Source organism: Ictidomys tridecemlineatus, chromosome 9, assembly GCF_052094955.1.
Source record: "Ictidomys tridecemlineatus isolate mIctTri1 chromosome 9, mIctTri1.hap1, whole genome shotgun sequence".
In the NCBI taxonomy this organism is placed as follows: Eukaryota; Metazoa; Chordata; class Mammalia; order Rodentia; family Sciuridae; genus Ictidomys; species Ictidomys tridecemlineatus.
The window spans coordinates 37,854,770-37,877,393 of NC_135485.1; the positions used below are offsets into that span (position 1 = coordinate 37,854,770).

Sequence of the window (22,624 nt, forward strand, 5' to 3'; positions counted from 1 at the left end):
CCCCTAGGGTATTGGGGGTGGTTTTCCCTCATCATGTCGGAAATAGTGTTGAAGATTTATGTCCTTGGAAAACCTAGTTTTAACATTTATTGCACACCAGGAAGCCACCCATAGGTACAAGTAACTTGAGTACATATTCATTGTTCTTTGTCGTTGATATTTCCCAACAATCCTTTCATCGAAAAAAGAAAAACGTAATGAAGAGTAGCAACCAAGGTGCAAGAACTGTTTCTCACACCGGCAATTACTTTTAGAAAGCATCCTGGGATCCAGGGCTGACTCTCAGCAGAAAGCTTCCTTTCTCCAGGAACTAAGTCAGTTCTGCTTTTTGATGGCTGGAATGGTATATTTCACCGCTGTGATTTATATTAGAGGATTAATGTGAAGTTTAAATTAGATAATTCAATGTGGTAAATGCTTCCTAATCTTTCCCCCTACTATTCTCTGGTTTTATGTATGGTCTGTATCTGACTGCTGGTCATCAATATCGGCATATCTTCTTTGTCAAATGCTAGAAATTATCTGACTCACATCTGAAGGCTTGCTCTTGCCTCAGACCCTAGGAAAAACTTGCTATTATAGTCAGGAAGACTATATATATAGACTTTGGGAGGCAACACTAAATCTCTGTTAATAGCCTGGCTCTGTTTTCATTCATAAATTTGGATAACTGGGCTTTTGATTGTTCCTGAGTTTCTGTTTCTGAATCTGGAAAGGTATCCCTTAATTCCTATGCATTGCTTCTTTTTTCTCTATTTGTAAAGTCCTTCTCCTTTCTCTGGATGACATACTCTTTTATTTACCCTCAAGGACCATCCAAATGTCTCATTCTCTTCCAACCCTTCCAAGGCTCTCAAGGGTTGTTTTAGGAGTTCTCTTAACTCTATTCTTACCCATGTGTAATACTTCAGATTGCATTGTATGTCTATGTCTCATCCTTTTATCTCCAATGCCTGCTACAGTATGAAGCTTATTACATTTATTCAAAATATACCTAAGATTCCAGTTTTAAGACTAGAAAGTGTTGCCTTGATTTTGCCAAGGTTGCTCCCACTTGGGTTCTGATAACAGATACCTCCCTTACAACAAATTTTCCTGAAGCCAAATGTTCCTTTGGCTATCTGGAGATTACCCTCTCTTGGATTCTTCATTGTTGATCTTTGTCTCTGATAGGTTGTCTCACTATTGTCCTTGATGCCAATCTCTGTCCTTTATGAAGAGATCCAACTCATTTATACAATCACAACTTTAACATAAGCAATATCAAGTATATTATCTTCAAACTTTTTTATTTGACATAATGGTATTTAGAGACCACTGTGTGCCTGTTAATGTCTCTATAATTCTCACAGCAGTCTTATGAGATAGGTCCCTATATTTCAAGTGAGGAAATCAAGGCTTGTAGAAGTTAAATGACTGACCAAGTTTTCAACGAAGAAAGAGCTAAAATTGAACTCATGTTCATCTTACTCAAATCTTTACTGTTTCTGTCAAACAACATGGCCTTTCGTTCTGTATTTCCTATTGTATGTTATTAAATTTGGAAGCACAAAGCAGAGCTCTACAGCCCATACTCCCCAGTATGAAGCAGACTACGAATATATTTATCCTCTCATTCACTTTGTAGTGGGTTGCATGTCTCTCAAAAAAGTAATATCCAAGACATAAAACCCTCAGTATTTTTGTGATCTTTGTGAAAATAGGGTTTTTGCTATAAGCTGAATATTTGTGTGCCTCTGCCAATACCAAATTCATGTTTAAATCCTAAGCCCAAATACGATAGCACTGGGAAGTGGAACGTTGGGAAGTAACGGGGCTTTTGGGAGATGTCTTGTTCCATTTCTTATTGCTATAACAGAATACCTGGGATTTATTTCTTATGTTTCTGGATGTTGGGAAGTCCAAGGTTGAGGGGCTGTATATGATGATGACCTTTTTGCTGCATCATCCCACATCCACCATAGGATGGCAAAAGGTGAGAAAGGCAAGGGGGCAAGAGAAGAAAGGGGCCATCCTTATCCTTTCACAAGGAGTCTACCCCTGAGATAACTTAATTTCACAAGATAATCCTTAATCCTTTCTGAAGCCAAACTCTCATGGCCTACTCATTTTACAGGTCATACTTCTCAACACTATTGTCTTGGAGATTGTTTCCAACACGTAAAATTTGGGGAACCAATTCAAACCTTCATGAATGAGATTAATGCCCTTATATATTATGCCCAGGATTCTTCATATGTTCCTTCCACTATGTGAGAACATATTGATAAGTTTCCATTTATGAATTTAAAAAATGTGCTGTCATCAGACTCCAAACCTTGATCTTAGTCTGCCCCAAATCCAGAACTGTGTGAAATAAAATTTCTCTTGTTTAATAAGCCACTCAGTCTGTGGTGTTCTATCATAGCATCTTGAATGGCTTGAGACACAGACTAAGTTAAGGATCTCTAGATAAGATTACCCATGCTAGGGTTGTAGCTGTGAGGTAGAGTGCTTATGGAATATACACAAAGCCCTGGGTTCAATCCCTGGCACTGCAGAGCGAAAAAAGATGACCTTGGTTTTAGAGGTATGGGCCCATGACCTTGGATTTAGAGGTATGGCCTTCTCCCATATCTTTGGAGAGGACAGGGTATACACAAAGGATATGATGGAAAGACACAGGCAGAGAGATTGGAGCAATCTGACTAGTGGGCTAGGAACTCTAAGAACTGTCATCAGCCACCAGCAGCTAAAGAGAAAAGAAAGGAGAAAAGAAAGTTCCTCCCTCAGAGCCTCTAGAAGCAATCAACATTGCTGACTTCTACTTTCTAGCCTCCAGAACTAAGAGAAAATAATTTCTGTTTGAAGTCACCAAGTTTTGTTGTAATTTGTCATAGTAGCCATAGGCACTAATAAATACATACTTCAAGATAATCCTTAATCAAGGTCAACACATCCAAAATTGAAATTCATAAATCTTTCCCCTTATTCTGCTTTTCTTATATTCTCTTAGTGACACCACTCCAGTCATACACCTCAAAGTCATTCTGTGCTATTTCTAGAGTGATCTTTCTAAAATACAAATTGAATCATGTCTCTCCTCCTCCTTAAGCTTAAACACTCACCCCAAGTCCTTCCATAATAATATTTATACTCTTTGTATTAGCACATTAGGGCTATTACTTGCCAAATCCTGTCTACCTCTTTTAGCCTCATTTCCTGCCTTTCCCAAAAACTCATCCTTAATTTCAATCATGTAATATTTGGTAGTCACACACATATGCCTAAACATATTGAGGCTCTAATGTCCCTGTGTCTATCCCTTTGTGGATCTTTCTCTTTTTTATCGAGCTGTTTTACTTCTCCACTGAAACCCAGCTGAAAGGATTCCTTTCTAGCAAACCTTTCTTAATCTTTCTCCTTATCACAAACTTGATATCCATTCTCTTCCCTGTGATCCTCAAGTACATCTCTATTATGAATCACACTATGTGGTAATTTACTTACCCATCTGTCTTACTTATCTGTGAATTTATACCTCTTCAAATTCTACCCATCTTTATCAATTCTACCTCTTCCAGACAACTACAGCCAATCCTTGTTGCTTTCTCTTTTTAACTTATTGTACCCATTCACTATGATACATGATACCCATTTGATTCTTAACATACTAACCTGTTATTTTGCTTTTCCTGCCCTAGTTTGGTCTTGACTAGACTGTGAGTTACTTACAAAGCAAGGGTAATGTGTTATCACTTCCATGTCACTCTAAGTCTTGAACATATTAGGAACCAATATATAATGCATACTAATTAACTTTGATGAATGAATACTGGGTTAATTTTTTAATGGGTAACAAATATTTTTGGCATGTGTCCATTCTAACACTTATCATACAATACCCCAGGGGAGGACCTCATCATTCCTCATCTCTCTGTTTCCTAAGTGCTCTTCCTGGGTCCAGTCTCACCTCTTCCAAACTTAACCTCTAGGACCTCCAATGTGATATAAAAAAGATCTAATCCTATAAGTTTTGTTTATAACCTTGGCTGCTTCCCCACTGCCTATGAAATAAAAATTAGGTTTTTTTAGTCTAATATATTTAGTCAAAATAACAGGTTATTATCCTGGCCTTGTCTCTTGTTCCTTGATTCTTCTGTGTCACACTGGTGAGGATTCCTCATTCCCTGACTCTCCATTCAGTCACACGCCTCTTTTCTACTGTTCCTCCGATTTCCACTTTCTCTCGTCTTTATGGTGAACTCTTCTCCATCCTTTCAGAACTGGCCCTAAATGTCACCTTCTTCCATAACTTTCCCTGATTCTTTCTTCAATAGAACAGGAAAGACCGTAAGGGAAGTCATTGTTTTCATAGAATTTTATAACTTGTCACAGTGAACTATGGTTGTGGTAGTTTTCTCTTGAATGATATGACACCTTAGGGACCAGGAACTCAGTTTAATTTTGCCTCATACTTAAGTCGGGTAGTTGTATCACAGTAGAAATCCTGTAAATGTTCATTAAATGTGCGGAAAAGTTTCTATTCCAACGGCCCTCATTCTAGAGATGGCTGTCACGCTGTCCCATGTCACTCTCCTGAGATGCTTAGTGGGTGAGCCATGGACCTATGCTCCTCTGCAATAACTTAATGTATCCTGAGCTCATACTTCACATACTCCATTTCATGGAGCTTTATGTTTGCCACTGATATGGCTAGCTGAGCCCCAAATATCAAGGACAGTGATAGCCTTTTTTGTGCTACAATGAAAACCTAGATTGAGATAGGAGGGGTGTAAATATCACACTACACCTACCTTGCTTTTAATTTTCCCTCTTTACTCTGTATTTTCTGTAAATGTTTTGTAGTTTATTTGGGTGCTATGGTGAGACCATGTGATACATGAAGTTTTCCCTCTTGTTTTTGTAGTTTAGGCAATAGTGGGCATGATTTAATTATGCAGGAAAATTCTGATGTGCTGCTTTGAGCAGAAAATGCTTCTTGGTATTGGGATCACACAGGACACAGCATCTTTGCTTTTGCCCAGTGGGAGAAGCTGCCTTCAGTTCAGACTCTCTTCAATTAGTTCTTCCTCCCAATGAACGAGACTTTCCCCTGCTTCACTTTTCCTCCAATCTGGCAAAGAAATAAAAAGGACAAAAATGAAGCTCCTGAAATGAGAACACAAAGCACTCAGGTTAGAGAACGCTAAGGAAACAAAGAAATGTTTTCTGCCTATAAGAATTTGGTCCTTCTGAGTGAAAAGTGCCTTAGCGTACCACCAATAAACACGGTATTTAAAAACAATGTCATGCAATTGGGTCAGCTACAGCCAGATGATTTTCTTTTAGCTAACAATACAGGCCCTGATCCAAAGAAACAAGATCCTAACCCAGACGGCAGTAGGACAAGAATAGCCCAGCACACATAGAAGAGGATCAGAACACAGACTATTCTTATGGCCACACTGGCTAAAGGTGTGCCACTGTCCTTAGTAAGGAAGAATCAGGATGTAAGGTATCCACTGTATACCCTCGTGGTTTATAGCATATATTTATGTTCAGTGTTGTGTCAACTACATATGCTGAGCCCTCATTTCATTGAGTGGATCCGGTTAATCTTTTGTTGGCTTCTTAACATCTCAAATGAAAAATACATCCAGATGATTGATGCAAATAAAATTCAGAGTAGACAAAATTAAGGACTTTCAGAAAGTCTTTGCCAGGTAAATATTTGACACATTATACTTCTCTAGAACAAATGATTCCTGGCTGTGAGGTAGAATTATGACAGCTTAAGAATGAATAACTGTCTGGTAAATTTTTTCTACCTCAGTGGGATTATGACATCAGATATAATTCAGCCAATCATCTCCTGCCTTCCTTTCTCTCTCCCTTCTTCCTCCCCTTCCTTCCTTTCTCATAAGCCAGTGGCTGTGCTGAGTAAGCCTTTGCCCTTTCCTTCAAGAAACACACAGGCTTTTAGAGAAGGCAGACAAATAAGTATAATGTAATGTGACAATGTCTAAAAGTTAGAGAAAGTATGAAGAAGAGTGAAGAGCTCTGGGGGTTGGGGGGTTAGGAAATTTGTCAGTGGAGCTAGGCCTAAATTTATTAAAAGTGCAACATAGAGAAATTCCTCGTTTACTAGAGGTTAGGAATGTTATTCCAGCAAGCTTGTGAAATAACTTGTACTCATAAACAATGCTCAACTTTTGGTGATTAGCAAAAACTCAGAATCAAGACTGCGTCCAAACTAAACTGTGAACCAAAAATGAAAATGAGGGGCAAGGTGTGTTCGATCCTGATCATATAAAAAGTTAAAATAGCATTAAAGAATGTCAGGACTACAAGAGATCTTAGAACTCATCTAGTCCATGCTTTTCATTTTATAGATGAAAGAAATGTGACTCATAGTGGTTAATAACATATAAAGTCATTAATTCACAAATAGAGTGTAAAATAAAGCAACGGTGTCCATGTTCTAAATTTGTTTCTGTTAGCTAACTTTGGGTCACTGTTACCAAAATACCTGATAAAAACAAAATAGAGGGAAAAAATTTATTTTGGGCTCATGGTTTCAGAGTTTATGGTCAGCCAACTCCATTGCTCTGGACCAGAGTGAGGTAGGTGGAAGGGCGTTGGAAAGGAAAGATGCTCAGCTATGGTATCAGGAAAGCAGAGAGACAGGGAAGAGCCATGGGACAGTATAACCCAAGCCATACCCCAGCTGACCTACTTCTTCCAGTCATGTTCCAGCTGCATAAAGTTATCACCCAGTAATCCATTCAAATGATTAATCCATTAATAGATTAATCTACCAGTGGAGGTTACAGCTTTCATAATCTAATCATTTCTCTTCTGAGCATTCTTGAATTACCTAATACATGAGCTTTTTGGGGGACATCCAAGATACAAACCATAACATTTCCCCCTTGGCCCCCCCAAACTCATTTCCATCTTACAGTGCAAATGTATTTAGTACTTACAGTGCAATGTATTTAGTATTTTTCCAAGAGTTCTCATAGACTGAACAGTTCCTGCATAGCTCAAGTCCAAAGTCTCCTCCAAGACTCAAGGCAAACTTGTGGCTGTGAGCCCCTGTAAAAATCAAAATCAAGTTACATACATCCAATATACGATGGCACAGAGTAAATGTTCCCATTCCAAAAAAGAAGAATAAAGGCATAGAAAGAAGCGATGAGACCAAAGCAAGATGGAAACCTAGCAGGGCAAACTTTAGGTGCCATGGTTCCATGTCCAGCATCCGAGGCAGTGGTGGTGAGATGTAATTTCCAAGGTTGAATGCATTCTTATAATTCAAAGCACATGGGCTCTTTTGTAACCAGCAACTTCAGATATTTGCATTCTGAGATCTTGCTTTCTCTTAAATTGATTGCTATTCAGTGCCCACTGAAAACTGTTCAGAGGGGAGCATCATTAAGGGCACTTAGAAATCCGCTATGGGCATGGAAGTTATATATATATATATATATATATATATATATATATATATAATAGTTCTATTTATATATATATAAAATAGTTCTATTTATATATATATATATATAAATAGTTCTATTTATATATATATAAAATAGTTCTATTTATATATATATAAATATATATATAATAGTTGTGTATAATATATATATATATAATAGTACCTGTATAATATACATATATCCTAAAATAATCAAATTGATTATTGACCTGTGGCACTAAACTACTACGCCATATTCCCAGCCCTTTTGATTTTTTATTTAGAGACACAGGCTTGTTAAGTTACCTAAGGCCTCACTCAGTTCCTGATGCTTTGAATTTGCAATCTTCCTGATTCAGCCTCATGAGTCGCTGGGATTACAAACCTGCCTGGCTTGGCTCTATATTTTCTTAAAAATGATTACTAAAGCACCTTTCAACTATATTGTTCTATAATGTTTTTTAAAAGATAAACATATTTTAGAATTGGTACCAGGAAAATGTTTCCATTCGAAGAAGAGACATGTACTTTAAGAATCAAATAATCATAATCATAAAATTCATTTTTCTTTCTGCCTGGGCTTAATTGAATGGATATGAAATGAGATTCAGTCTTTCACCCAAATTTAGGGAATATTTGCTTTTTCCTTTAAAAAACTTCTAACTGATATTTTCTACAAGTCTTTCACTGTAAGCCATCTCAGATACTTTTTTTTTAGGAAGTAGTGTGGATGAACAGTTTGTGGAACATTCATTCCCCTTATTTTGAGTCATTGAATGGAAGGCCCATTTCTGTTATCAATAAACACAAAGGTCCTTTTATGTACAATGTGTGCTCCTGAGTTCCAGGGTAACCAAGATGTACTGCAGGCTTTAAGTACTGCAAGTCTTCAGGCTTTAAGTATCTTGAGGATTTTGAGTCTAGTTGTGGACTACAGCATATGAGGAGATAAATGGCATCAGGTAGCATATTTGGTGATATCAAAATATCGTTCTATCTTAAGTCACTGTAAGTCTAATAATTAAATTAGTAACAAGGACATTTGGTGAAGTCATATTCTGTTCTAAATCACCAGCTTAACCATTCATATTTTGGCTAACATTTTTCCAGGAATGGTAAAGTTTTTGCTAACTTTTTCTGATAAATATTCATAGTAGCAATTGATATTCATGGTAAAAGTTTGGAAAATTGGAAAACTATAAAGGAGCTAACACCTTGTTTTTGTATTATATAATTTAACACAATATATAATGTAATATCCTGCTTTTCACTTAATATTATATAGTGAGAATTTCTAGATATTAAATGTTCCTCTTAAATAAGACTTTTTTATACAATATTTCATTGAATGATCTACTCAAACATCATCCTGTTATTAGAAATTTGGATAATTTCAACCTAGTTTTATTTAATATAATACTGTGATCAAAATTCCTAGTAATACCAATCGTAGAATTTTTTGAGCACTGCCAAACTCTATGCTGAGTACTTTACATGAATTATCTTATTTGGGCTCATAATAACTCTATGAAGTAAGAACTATTGTATTTTTACAGATGATGAAACAAGGATTACAGGCTAATTAAAGTGCTCAGAGCAAGGAAAAAGGATTTAGCCTCTAATTTGTCATAAACAACTGTCCCGGTTCATTTTTTTTATTATAAGTAAGCAGGACTGCTCAGATTCCTGTTACCTATTGGAATGTGCAATTGGTTCCAAATTAAGAAATCTGTTTTTCCTCCATTCCTTTCCTTCTCCCCTGCTCCCACATTTTAGGAAGGAGATGTTTAATGAATAGGATTTTTTCTTTTTACTTTAGTAATTTTTCTACTGTGACACACTAACATTTTGTGACACACCCAATTTTGTGGTGTACAAAAACTAGCAGAAATGCAGACTCCAGAAACGAACCTTTCATTTTCATTATTGAACATTAAAACCACTGCAATTAAAAGGAATAAAAACAAGAGGTGGTGCAAATTCTGAATTTTATGGTAATCTGATATACACAATGTTCAATTTCCTCTCAAGTACCTAAATAAATGAAACCGAGTTTAAAGTTGTTAGCTTCACCTCCATGATTTAATGAACAGGTGATTTGCAATCAGCACATCATTTGATGGTATATAAAACAAGAGATTGCTTCTAACATGTTAATGGTTGAAATGATTTAATTTAATAGTTCAAACTACAACTCAACTGTGGTTGAATGCATTCTTTTGAAATAGTGACAGATCGCGGTGGGAACTTTCTACAAAGTCTCATTTAAGGAATTCAGAATTAAATGAAGCTTTAATGGCACAATCGAATATGCTCGCACATACTACCAAATCCTATCCAAACCTGAGGGATCAGTTCTAATTTGTGAACCTCCTAGTGCCATCAACTTGGACACCCACCCTGTGGGCTAAAAAAATAAAGCAAAAGATAGAAGTTTTAGTTCCAGCGAGTTTCCTACAGGCAAATCCCGGGAGGCTGCAGATGCAAGAAAGGTTTGAGAGGAGAAAGAATAAAGCAAGGGCCAAAGAAGTGATATCCCTAGAGTCAAAAAAAAAAAAAAAAAAAAAAAAAAAAGTTCATGGCGGGTTAACTTTTGCTTGGCTTGCGGAGGAGGGTTCTAGGCCGCCGGCTGCCTGCCTGCGTGCCACCCCAGTCAGCACTGCCATCGGTCCGGACCCATCGAGGGGTCGCACCGCTTCGGTTCGGATCTCGGAGCCTTCCAGTTCCCGCCCGATCCCGAATCCGGGTGGCTTTGGCCCTCCTCGCCCTCGCCCCACTGCACCGAAAGCAGGAGCAGGAGGAGAAGCTGCCTCAGGAGCAGCGGCGTGGCGCATAGAGGGTGAGTCCAGAGGCCGGGCGCCGCAGGGCGGGGCGGGGTGGCAAGAGCGTTGCCCCGACGCGGCGTCCCTGGCAGCCGCCCGCCCACGTCAAGGTTTGTTTAATAATCGCCGGGGTACATAAATGGCTGGGGCTCGCGGGCGGCGGCGGGGGAACCAGGAGGGCGCGCCGGGCAGCGGATGAGGCGCGACAGCTGCGGCCCAGGGCACCCCCCCCTGGCATCCCGAACCCTGCCCGGTCCGACCCGAAGGGGAGGATGGAAACACCAGCTGCTATCTGAGCCCCCCTGGAAGATATCAACCCTCCCGCTACACCACGCGGCGGTCCTGCGGAGGCCCCTGCTTCCGCCCCTCCACGTCTGTCTCCCATAGCCGAGCCGCGTAGAAAAAGCCAGCGATGGCGGAAAACCTGAGGAGGCTGGTCTCCAACGAAACTTTACGACGGTTGCAGGACAGGATAGACTCCTGGGCGAAAGAGTACAACGTGAGTCGGGGTGGGAGGCCCCCGGGACTCGCCCCGCGGTAGATCCCCGCACCGTCCCCGCGGGGCTTTTCGGGGACAGGCGTCGGTGAGATCGCTTTGCAAAGTCCCCCGAGTTTGTGACTCCTAACGGGAACCTGGGCCTTGGGCTGGGATGGCGGGAAGGAAGGGAATGTGTCCTGGTGCCATTTGGTGGAGGCGCTGGGGTGGCGCTTCCTGCAGAGCGCGGGATTCCGCGGCGACCGGGCTGTTGGCGGAGCGCCTCACCTAGAGCGGTAACCAAGGACGCCGGCGACCTTAGCAACTGGAAAATCAGTGCCAGGTCCTGCTTGATCCTCTCCTGTTCGCCCCCAGCCAGTGGAATCCACGTTGCCCTCCACCCCAACCCGAATTGTGTTTTAGTACACTCTCCTGCCTTTTTCGCAAGTCTCCCACTCTGAAGGTATCCAGACGCACCAGAATGACTTTTTATAAATATATACCTAGGAGTCATTGCTCAGAAATTAGAGAAACGGACACCAGGTAACATTTGCGTGCTGATTAATGTGGCAATTGAGGCCAGAGTTTCCACAACAAAGCAGATTTCAGGAGGGCTTTTGTAAGAAGCCAATATTCTATCATCAAATCCACGCACTGTTCAAATCTCATTAATCCCTACTTCCACTCTGGCTCCCTGTAATCCACCCCACCTTGCCCCCCATCCCCAAAATAGAATTCAGAGTGCTGGAAACACCTCGCATTCGGGGTCTGTATGCCTTAAATAGGAGGTTCCCCTCTTACATAGCAAGTAGAGCCATCAGGCAGAAAAAAGATGCTAACTGGAATTTAAGTAGAGGGTAAAGAATGGTTTGGAAATCTGCTGGTCCCTGTGAATTCAGTCTTTAGAGTGGTGAGGGGAAGCTAGTTGAAATGATTTTAAGAGAACAGAGAAAGTTTGCTACCAAGACAGAAAACTGTAACACACAATGGCACTTCTGAGTACTTACAGGATATTTCTAAAACAATAATTTAATTTGTTCCACCAAATGCTAGTGCCATTTGTGTTAAGCACTGTGAAAAAAAATGCTTTTTAAAATTTCAGAGTTAAGGCCACAGGGCAATAATAATAAAAAAAAAGGTAAATACATACACTAGGATTTGTTACTCTCAATTTTCTGAGACTAGGTAGCAAGCAGTTACTTTAAAAAGTGGTGGAGAGAACCCAGGTCCTTTGTGATTAAAAAAAACAAAGGTGATTTTTATTTTTCCTGAATTCTTGGTGAAGGAATGTCCAGTGCTGGTTCTTTAAAAGGGAGCAAAGAGAACCTACTAGACACTAGAAGGAAAAGCTCTAGTTGTTCTCTGAGCCACCCTCCACTTCAGAAGCCCTGATTGAAGGGTGAACCAGAAGCCCAAGGGACTCCTGAGAAGGCAGAGCTCAGAAAGAATCTGATCTAAATGAAAAAAAAAAACAAACATACAAACAACAACAACAAAAAACAATTGTGAGATGAGGAATGGAACTTTATATATCTAGTCCAATGCTTTCCATGGTACAGATCAAGCACCCTAACCCAGACACATTAAGTAAACTGCCCCTGGGTTATTTGGCAAGTTCTATTCAAAGCCTTTTTTTCTGCCTGATGGCTCTACTTGCTATGTAAGAGGGGAACCTCCTATTTAAGGCAGACAGACCCCGAATGAGGGATGTTTCCAGCATTCTGAATTCTATTTTGGGGATGGGGGGCAAGGTGGGGTGGATTACAGGGAGCCAGAGTGGAAGTAGGGATTAATGAGATTTGAACAGTGCGTGGATTTGATGATAGAATATTGGCTTCTTATAAAAGTCCTCCTGAAATCTGCTTTGTTGTGGAAACTCTGGCCTCAATTGCCACACTATTCATTTCATCTCTTACTCATGTGCTGATGAATTGCGTATCTGTGTTTGGGGCTTGTTCTCATCTGAGCTCTCGCTTCTTTGATTGCCCATGGACATTTTAAATGGTGAGTACTATTGTCATGTTGAACTCAAATCAGCCTAAAATTGAATTTAGCTTCTCCCACACCCCACACACAGATCTCCTTCAGGGCCTCACTGAGTTGCTTAGGGCCTTACTGTTACTGAGGCTGGCTTTGAACTTTCGATCCTCCTGTCTCAGCTTCCCAAGCTGCTGGGATTACAGGTGTGTGACATCGTGCCCAGTCTACTTGCTTATTTTAAAAATATTTGCAGAAAAGGGGTATTTTTCAACCTCCTTAAGAGAAGCAAATACTAAAAACAACAGCAAACATTTCTGACTCATTTTCTTTTAGTCACTGTGGTTGTATTGCCTTCGAGTAAGCCCCATTTTAAATGTTTGAGGTTTATGCCTTTAAAATTTGACTTCCCCTGAAGTTCATGGACAGCTGAGTTTGAACCATGTGACTTTTGGAAGTTGTTTTCTTCCTTTGTAGTTGAGTGAGCCTTTATGGTGATAGGTCCTAGAGAATTCCTTCTTGTTCACCAAGAACTGAACCAGTTATCAAAAGCCTAATATTCAACAAATGGTGATTAAAAATGGTTACTCAGTGGGTTACATACTATTTACAATTTTTACAGTGTACCTTTATAAATATTTTTTTCAGAGCTTGTGGTGTGCTTATTAATGCTGGTTGCTGGTAATAACAATATGAACTGCATCTTTTTTTGTGAACACAATACCTTTATTTTTATTTATTTATTTTTTATGTGGTTCTGAGGATTGAACCTAGTGCCTCACATGCACTAGGCAAGCTGTCTATCTCCGAGTGCTAGGCAAGTGCTCTATCATTCTACAACCCAGCCCAGTGAGCTGCATCTTAAGAATGAACCTCCATCTGATGAAGAGGAGGAAGGAGTGGAGACAGCATATACAGAGGCAGGGAAAACTGAAGAAGCTGACAATGGGGTGTGTGTGCTGTGATTGGTTCAAAACAGGATGGAAGCGAGGTGAGGCTAAGTAGGAGGAGAGTTGGGGTCAGATGATAAAGCGCCCTAGGGAGAAGCTAAAAGTGTAATGCAGGAAGAGAGAAATTTGGGTCATATTTAGGAAATGTTGTCATTGTCCCATGGTGGAGAAATTCAAAACTCTAGGGAAAGTAGATGGGGTTGGGTAATACTTTAGGCAAGACATTGTATGAATCAACCTCTCATAAACTTGCTTAGCACATTTAGTGAACAAGATCATTCCAAGAATGGTCCTTAGGGATACTGCAAGAGTATAGCGCCCAAATACCCCCAATTTATCGTGTAACATCTGAACGTTTTATTAACAAACTGCAAAAATCTGAAATCACCTTCTATGCAGAACTAAATTCCAATTCCCTAATTACTTCATGGAAATGTTAGTATGAGAAGAGAAATTCCCTTACCAAGTTAGCAGCTCCTGGGGTAAGTCAGCTCTGGATGGAAACTCTCCTCCCTCTGAGATGCTTTTGTTTTCCTTCGGATCCCTTTGGACTAGGGAGTTAAGCTGTGTTAGATGCTCTGAGATTTATTTCAAAAAATTTCCCCTATTATAGCAGCAAATGTAATACTTAACTGTACCTTTGGTAATCCCAACCCAAGATAGGATTGATGAGATTTTTTAAAGTAAAATAATAGACAAGACAGTACAGTCTAGAAATCTTGCATTATTTAATGTGTGAGTGGAGCTGTAGGAAAGGACTGGAAATACAAGACTTCCATCCACATTAGTCTCGTTTGTGTGATAGACATCTACAGAAAGAGGGGGAAAGAGCATTATTAAACATCCACATATAAAAAGGAGATATTATTTGAGATTTGCCTTCTATTTGGTTTAGAATAAACTTTGTGGTTGAAATAAGAGATCTATGCCAAAATATACTGGATTCCTAGTACAAAGGTTGTTGTCCGTTGCTATGGTCTGTACAAACATACTCCCTGCCTGCCTTCACCCTCCTCTTTGGGAGACATACTTCTACATTCTTGAGGAGTCAATCTGATTAGTAAATTTCTAGAGAAACGTTTTCTTCAATTTAAGATGCTTATCTGTTTCCTGGCCAGACCACGCCTCAGTGATGAATAGCCCCCCAAATCTCAGTGTCCAAGTAGAAGAGAGATTTTTCCTTCTTCTTTCATGTGGTCTGATGGCAGGTCTCTGAGGGTTATGTTTTTAAAACGTGGCTTCCCCTGAAGTTCAGAGACAGCTCCATCACTGGCTTAGCTTCAGCACCCTCTGCCTAGAGGTGACAGCATCCTATTATGTGACCTCAAGGGGCTTCAGAGAAGAGCAGTGGAAACTTGCACCATTCGTAAGTGATGCACACCACCTTTATTTGTCATCCCTTAGCCAGAGATGCGGCCAAGCAACATTTGATGATGCAGATACGTTCTGAGAAATGCCTGACTAGGTGATTTTTGTGATTGTGCAAACACAATAGGTTACTAGGCTGTTTAATCCCATGGGACCACCATCTTGTAAGTCGCCTATGGTTGACTGAAACAGCACATTATGCCACATGTGATTATAGTCACATTTTATAGAACATGACTATAGTTATGTGGCCCCAATCTAATTGTAAAGAAATGTGAGAAAGCACGCAGCATATTGAATTGGCGCTGCCTTTTCTGTCATGTTTCTAATGATCAACTTATTACAAAATAAATTGATGAGGGACTAAGGCAGACCGTTTTACTTTTTAACAGAGGCTGTCAGCTTTTTTAATTTGACTTATTTTCTCCTGATACAAACTTTTTAATGTAAGTATTTCAAGTTTAATATTTAAGGAGAATAAATAAGTCCAATAGGACTATTCACTGCCCCTGGCTGGGTAGTGATGTCATAATCCCCTTAGTTGACCAAGTCAGAATCCTGGCCCCTCCTTCTCCATCCCACTTCACAAATGGGTTCATTTAATCCCTGAGGATTCTGCCTGATAAATAGTTCTCAAATACCTCCCCCTTTCCCCCTTGAGCTCCTATCCACCTCCCCACACCTTTGGTACCAGAGATTGAACCCAGAGGTGCTTAACCACCAAGTCACATCCCCAACCCCTTTTAAAATGTTTTTGCTTTAAAACCTCACTAGGTTGCTGAAGCTGGCTTTGAATTTGCAATCCTTCTGCCTCAGCCTCCCATACCAAGCTCCTCTTATTTTAAGCTTCCATTATTTCTTACATATGTGGGAAAACGAACTTCTAGGATGTGTACAGGATAGATTTCAAGAGAACTTCATTGCAAAACAAACAATAATATCAGCAAACTCCCAGGCATAACAGCTTCATGCAAGATGGAGAATTCTGCTCTAACAAAGCTGAATGCTTTTACAGTCATCATGTTTACAAAAGGAGGCAGGGAGCCCATAACTGTTGTATAGAGTGTTTAAAAGAACACATTTTCTTTATGTTAATAAGGGTGGGGTTACATTCATGAATAACTTCCTCCTTTTTATTTCCTCTCACTTTTTTATCTACACAAAGTCACTTGAATTTGTTTGGTGTCCCACTTGATGAAGTTCACTTCTATAATATGACATATTCCTATTGATCTTCCTGCCTTTCTGCATGCCTACTTCCAGTCAACTTTGATTCAGGTCTCCAAGGAATCATTTTTATGGCTCTACTTGCCCACACTGGAAGTTCTCAACACAGGCAAGACACTATCCTCTAGGGCTATGTTTTAGAAACTTAACCACAGTGGTCAGTGCATTTTATTTCACCTCATAACGCACATAAACTGTTGTATTTATACAGTCAAAAGCCACATAACTGCATAGACTGCAGGTACAACTGGTGGTCCCCTACAACTTAATGAGCCAAAGAATTCCTACTACCCAGTGATATCATGGCCCATTGATCTGGTAAGCACATCACATTAATCACATGTTTGTGGAGATACTTGTTAAGAAAACTTATTGCCCTGTTAGTTGAATGGAAGTACAGTGAAACCAGAGTTTGAGAAAAAAACTTGATTCTCTGCTTCTGCTGGTGGGTGGGGTCTGCTTGAGTGGCAGGGCTCTGCAGCCAAGAAAGCCATTTAATGTTAGCAGCTAATGACAGCGGGGGATGCCTGCTGGCATCGGATCTCTGAGGGTTGCAGCTGGCAAAGCTGGATTCTTCTCCACTACTATTGAGTAATGTGTTGCAGCTTTTAATGGCAGACTAGGCCTCCAGTGTCAGAGCAGACCCCAGTAGCTCACCACCAATTTCTTTCTGGGTCCTTGTCTTGCAAATTCGAAGAATGAAATCCATGGATGATAATGGAAGGCAAGAATGAAAGGAGTAGGATTTATTCAAGTGAAAAGAAAAGAGAACTCCTGCAAGGGGAGAGGGGACCTGATAGGGGTTGCCACTCAAATGTACTTGTCTAAGGGCTTATATAGGGGTAGGGGCCTTGATAAGTATCTATGCTAATCAGGCCTTGGAAAAGTACCAACTCTTTTGGACAAAAATCTATGCTAATCTATTACACTGGAAAAGTACCAACTGTATTGGTTTAGTCCATGACTTTCTAATTGGCTCTGCCCTTTTTAGACCTTGAATTTGAACTTTCCTGTAACCTCTCTTAGGGTCTGCCCCACTTTTGTTTTTACTGCTATTCTGGGACAAAGGTTTAGCTGCAATGCTTAGAAAATTTCTACACGTTGATCTTATGGAGGAGCTTTTACATTAAAAAAAAACTTTAATTGGGATCTATTAACTATCCTATATTATTCAGTAGCACACACAATTATGTATAGAATACATTTGATAGTAATAATAAATTACTGTACTTTTTATAAGTGTACTCCTACTTATAAAAACAGTTTACCATAAAACTGTTTGCTGTGATATTCCAGCAACATCCTTAGACACCCTACTTACCGTGACTCTTGATTGCATTGACACGACTATGTAGGTTTGTGTGAGTGTACCCTAAGATTTTCCCACAATGATGAAATTGCCTAACAACACAGGTCTCAGAACATATCACCATTGTTAAATGACTGAAAACAAATTACACGAACAATTCTTACTTTTATTAATTATAATGTATTTTATTTTACTATTTTATGATTTGGTAGTCGTCAACTGAGGCTCACTAAACTGACTTCACTACTCACTAATTTTGTGGTGCTCAATCTTGGTTGAACATGGGACACATCTGGTGAGTTCTTAAAATAACCAAGGCCCAGTTCCCACACTGGAGCATAGAAAGCAGAATTTCTAGTGTGGTGGCCCCTCCCCAGGTTCCCCAGATGAAGGCCTTCCTGTATCTTCTTGGCTCCTTACTACATCTTTTGAGTCTGGACTCTGAAATCCAGACTTAGTTTTATTATAACATGCATTTATTTGTGTTTATCTTAAACTATGCATTCCTTGAGGGTGAAACACTATTTCACTCAATCATTGTGTCCCTGGCATCTAGCACCTGCAGGCCCCTCCATAAAGATTGATGGAGAACATAAGTACCTTAGTGAAGCAGAGAAGAAACTATGCCTCTACTTCTTAAAGCCACTTTCTTCCCTGGCTTCCTAGTTCTCTTTCATTTTTCTTGCTGATTGTCATCTACTTCCGGTTTTTGTTTTATTTTTCATTCACTGGCCCTTCTTCCTCGACCCACTTCTGATATAGCAAGATGGCCCTGCAGCCTGCCCTCAGCCCTCTTCCCACCACACACCTCCCTGGTGACCTCAATGCATGTGGCTTCCACCTTCTCCCATCTGCAGAGGGCTTCCAAGCCCACATCGTCAACTCCCACCTTTCACATGAGTTCCAGACCTATCTTGCATCTGCTTTTGGTAAAGCGCCTGGGGAGAGCTAGATTCTAATGCTGGAGGCTGCAGGAATGGGTATAGGTCCCTGTTCAACCACCGTCTCTTCAAAATACTTCATTTTGTTTTTCTGCATTGGTGAACTCGGGTTGTTGATGGCATTCAATTTGTAAGGTTGTTTTGAGGATTTGATGAAACAGTGTATATATAAAGCTTTGTGTGCAGTGCCTGGCTGGCAAAGAGTAAGTGCTCAATAATTGTAGGATACTATTACTAGACATTTCCATCGGAGGGTCTTATGGCCTCCTGAACTATCCAAACCCAAATGTAGGCTCAGCCCTCTCCTACCTCTGTCTGTTTCTAAACCTCCTGACCTCCAAGGTAATTCTGGAATCAGTGGGACCTTGACTGAGCCAGGTGTATCGTGGGCCTGGGAAAGACCTTTAGCAGACCTTTGTTATGTCCATAGCCTTCCGTATCTCTTGGCCAGATGGTTACATCTGCCTACCTCTCCTCCAGACTCGCTCTCTAACACAAACTCTTGTGTGGTCTGCTCCTGCAGAAGTACTTTTGTAAAATGCCAAGCAAATCTGGTCTTTCCCCATCACCCTTCCACGCCTGCCTCAGAGATCTTCCAATGACAGGACAAAGCCCAGAACCCTTCATGTGGCAAGTCACAGCTTTCAGATTTGGTCTTTGGACCCTGAACTCATTTTTCCCTAGTGTTTCTGCTTCTTATCTTTGATACTTGCTGTTTCTCCTTTTTGAAGTGCTCTTCCCTCTTCCCCTGACCCCTCGCAGAGCTTGTTGTGTCTGCAGTCCACTGTCTACACAAAGCCCTAACCTACTCTAATGGTTATTTACTCCCGCGTGCTTCTCATTCTCCATCCCGCTTCCAACGCTGGTGAACTCAGTGATAGTAGACAACTTCTTTTTCTTTTTTAAATGTAACTTTATCATTGCAACTGCCAATCCTGGGACTTAACATGTAATAGGACTCAATGATTTATGAGGGAATGAACCTGGAGAGACTAGGCTTTGGAGATAAGAGTTCCAAAGAGTTCATGTCTTTGTTCTATTTATCTTAGTAGAATAATGTGACCTTCTTATGGCTTGAATATCCTGTGCAGTGCTTTGTGTAAGAAGCTGGGGCATGTTGTGACAGGTCTTTGGGAACAGGAGAATTGTGACATAGTATATTGTATTCTGTGATTTAAGTTGTGTATGCAAACACATTTGACAAACATTCCTCTGGGTGCCCATTATGCACAGGCCCTGGGCAAAGCATTAAGAGCAGATCATAATGACACTACAATCCTGCTTCTAATTTAACTGTGTCTTTCCTTTATGCTAAACTCTGTGCCTGGAGGGATTAACCACCTCCTAAATATCAGGAAATGGAGGCTTCTATCTAAAGGAATTAAGCTAATGAAAGGAATCCAGATTTGAACCAAGCCCTGCCCTGTCCCTAAATTCCTGACACCTTGCCTTGCTGCAAACCACCTCATGGCTTCTGATTATTGAACACCTCCTGTCTCTGAGGAGCTAGGCATGTGTTGATTCCATTTAGTTCTTCTAACACTCAGCAAGGCCTTATTGTCCCCATGTGGAAGAGAGAAAATGGGCTCAGAGGATCACAGAGAACTGTGGCAGGTGGCAGAGCTGTGATTCTTGGGGTCTCCTTTGACTCCCCAGCTCATTCTCTATCCTCTTTGCAAATGGCATGGTCTAGCCAGAGGGCAAGAGTCTTGTAAGCAGGCCACTGAAGTTCAGTGTCATTGTGACGCATACCACAGCCTAGGCTGGTGCAGCGAGGAAGAACTGACAGAGCTGCACAGGTGGTGGGGTGCAGAATCCTGATCAGGTCAATAATGTGTCGTTAAATCGTTCCTTCATCAGCGTTTGGGCCTTCAGTTTTCAGGATACTAGTAACAATAGATGCAGACACAAGAAAGAAAGGCAGGCTCATTTTTAGGAAGAATTCAGTCTGTTAGAGAGGAGAGGATGGAAGGACAAGATGAAGAGAAGGAATGACAACAGGAGGAAGTAGGGCTGCAAGAGCTAGTTGCCAGGCACAGAAATTAACCCAAAAGCCCCTCAGTTACCCACCCATTTCATGCCCATTCATCACCAGTCCCATGAGGCCTTCCGGGGTCTGTCCTGCCAACCTCTCTGACCTATTCTTTTGCCACACTCAGCTACTCATAGTCCTCCAGGTTGTCTATGTGTTCCTGCCTCAGGGCCTTTGGCCTTGCTGTGCCCAACGCCTGGCATGCTCTTTCCCTTTTGCTTCACATCCGTGAATCAAGTGTGCCCTCCTCACAGAGCTCTTCCCTGGTTGTCCTCCCCATTTACTCTTTGTCACACCAGCCATTCCCTGCCAAAGACTGGTTAAAACAAAAATGTCAGTGTAAGTCAGTAGTTAGGAGCATGCGCTCTGGAACCAGGGTTCCGCTCTCAGCTCTGACAGCTCATAGCAGGAGAGCCTCGAGCAAGCTTCTTAACCTCTCTGTGCCTCAGTGTTCTCATCTGAAAATTGGAATGATAATAATAGCATAAGGTACGATTGCAGGGATTAACTGAGATTCGATGAGTAAAGCACTAGTAGTGCCTGGTCTGTGGGGGTGTGTATGAAAATCAAGGAGTGAGTCATCTAATTTTCACTCATCCATCCAACGCATGCCGAGTTTGAATATATAGACAGGACAGAATGCAGGACTGAGCATACAGGGATAGACAAGTAGTCTCTGTCCTAGAGGGGGCTTCATCCTGCCCAGACCATTTCCCTTGTTGGTACAGATAATGAATTTCATTGCTAAACTTCTGCCTAGAGCTACCATTTATCTTCATTCTGGTTACATCCTCCATCTGCTTTGCTTCCTGTTCTGGGATTTGTGGTGCCAATGCTGGGTCATGACCTGAGTGACACATAAATCTATACAGTTTTGCACCCATGTGATTTATTTATTGCTTATAATTTTACTTCTTCTTTTTAGTAGTATATTCAATTAGATATTTGGCTAATGGTGAAAGGTCAACTCTCACAAAAGAATGACCAAAGCAGAATAATAGCTAAAAGGCTCTCATCCCCCCTCCCTGTCTTCTGTTTTCATTGCTTCGAAAGTTCCATAGATACTGGACCTACTACCTCTTCTCCAAGTCTGCCTCATTTCTTCTTGAGCTGGTTTTCACTTCCCCTCAGAAGCCTTCCCTGATTTTCTGAGATGGTGGGCTCTGTAGACCTCGCACTCACTATGTAGTGAGACTTACTGTTCCACTGCAGGGGAGCTATCTACTTGCCCTCTCTCTGGTCAACCTGTGCCTCTTTTTGTCTTATTCTTCAATGTATCTTCAATGCAGACACTTTTTTGTTGTTGTTGTTAAGAATTAGTGTTCTCACCATTTGACCCAGTTATCCCACTCCTCAGTATATACCCAAAGGACTTAAAATCAGCATACTATAGTGATGAGGCCACATCAATGTTTATAGCAGCTCAGTAGGTGCCCTTCAATGGGGGAATGGATAAAGAAAATGGAATATTACTCAACCATAAAGAAGAATGAAATTATGACATTTGCCAGCAAAAGGATGGACTTGGAGGCTATCATGCTAAGTGAAATAAGTTAATCTCCCCCCAAACCAAAGGCTGAATGTTCTCTCTGATGCTAACACACAATAAGGGTAGGAGAGAAAAGATAGAAGTACTTTGGATTAGACAAAGGGGAATGAAGGGAAGGGAGGGGATTTGAGAACAGGGAAGACAGTGGAACAAATCGGATATAACTTTCCTATGTTCATATATGAATACATTTCCAGTGAAACTCCAATCAGGTATCATACATACATGGAGGATAATTCCACAAGAATGTGAATTATCCTCCATGTATGTATGATATGCCAAAATATACTGCACTCCCATGTACATATAAAAAGAACAAATAAAAAAAGGTTAATTATAAAGTAAGAATTAGTGTTCTCTTTGCAGGTATAATAAAAATTGAATTTACATAGAGGACAAGAGCCATTAAAGGAGATAAATTAGCAATTTGCACTGTGCTACAGAAAGCATGTTCATTTTATAAGGGGACTTTTTGCAGAATCCACTGAGTAGGATGATGCTATAAAAACAAC

General features: G+C 40.6%; 1 protein-coding gene across 2 annotated transcripts in view; it reads left to right on the forward strand.

The window, feature by feature from the left end:
* The first annotated feature begins 10,118 nt into the window (after positions 1–10,118).
* Spata18 (spermatogenesis associated 18) overlaps positions 10,119–22,624 on the forward strand; it is a 36,989-nt gene continuing 24,483 nt past the window's right edge. The window contains exon 1 of one of the 2 annotated variants that reach the window (XM_040292425.2): positions 10,119–10,783. In XM_040292425.2, the coding sequence (XP_040148359.1) occupies positions 10,697–10,783 (87 nt within the window). In that variant the 5' untranslated portion in view covers positions 10,119–10,696. The remainder of the gene's footprint in view (positions 10,784–22,624) is intronic. The other variant, XM_040292426.2, reaches the window with a different exon arrangement.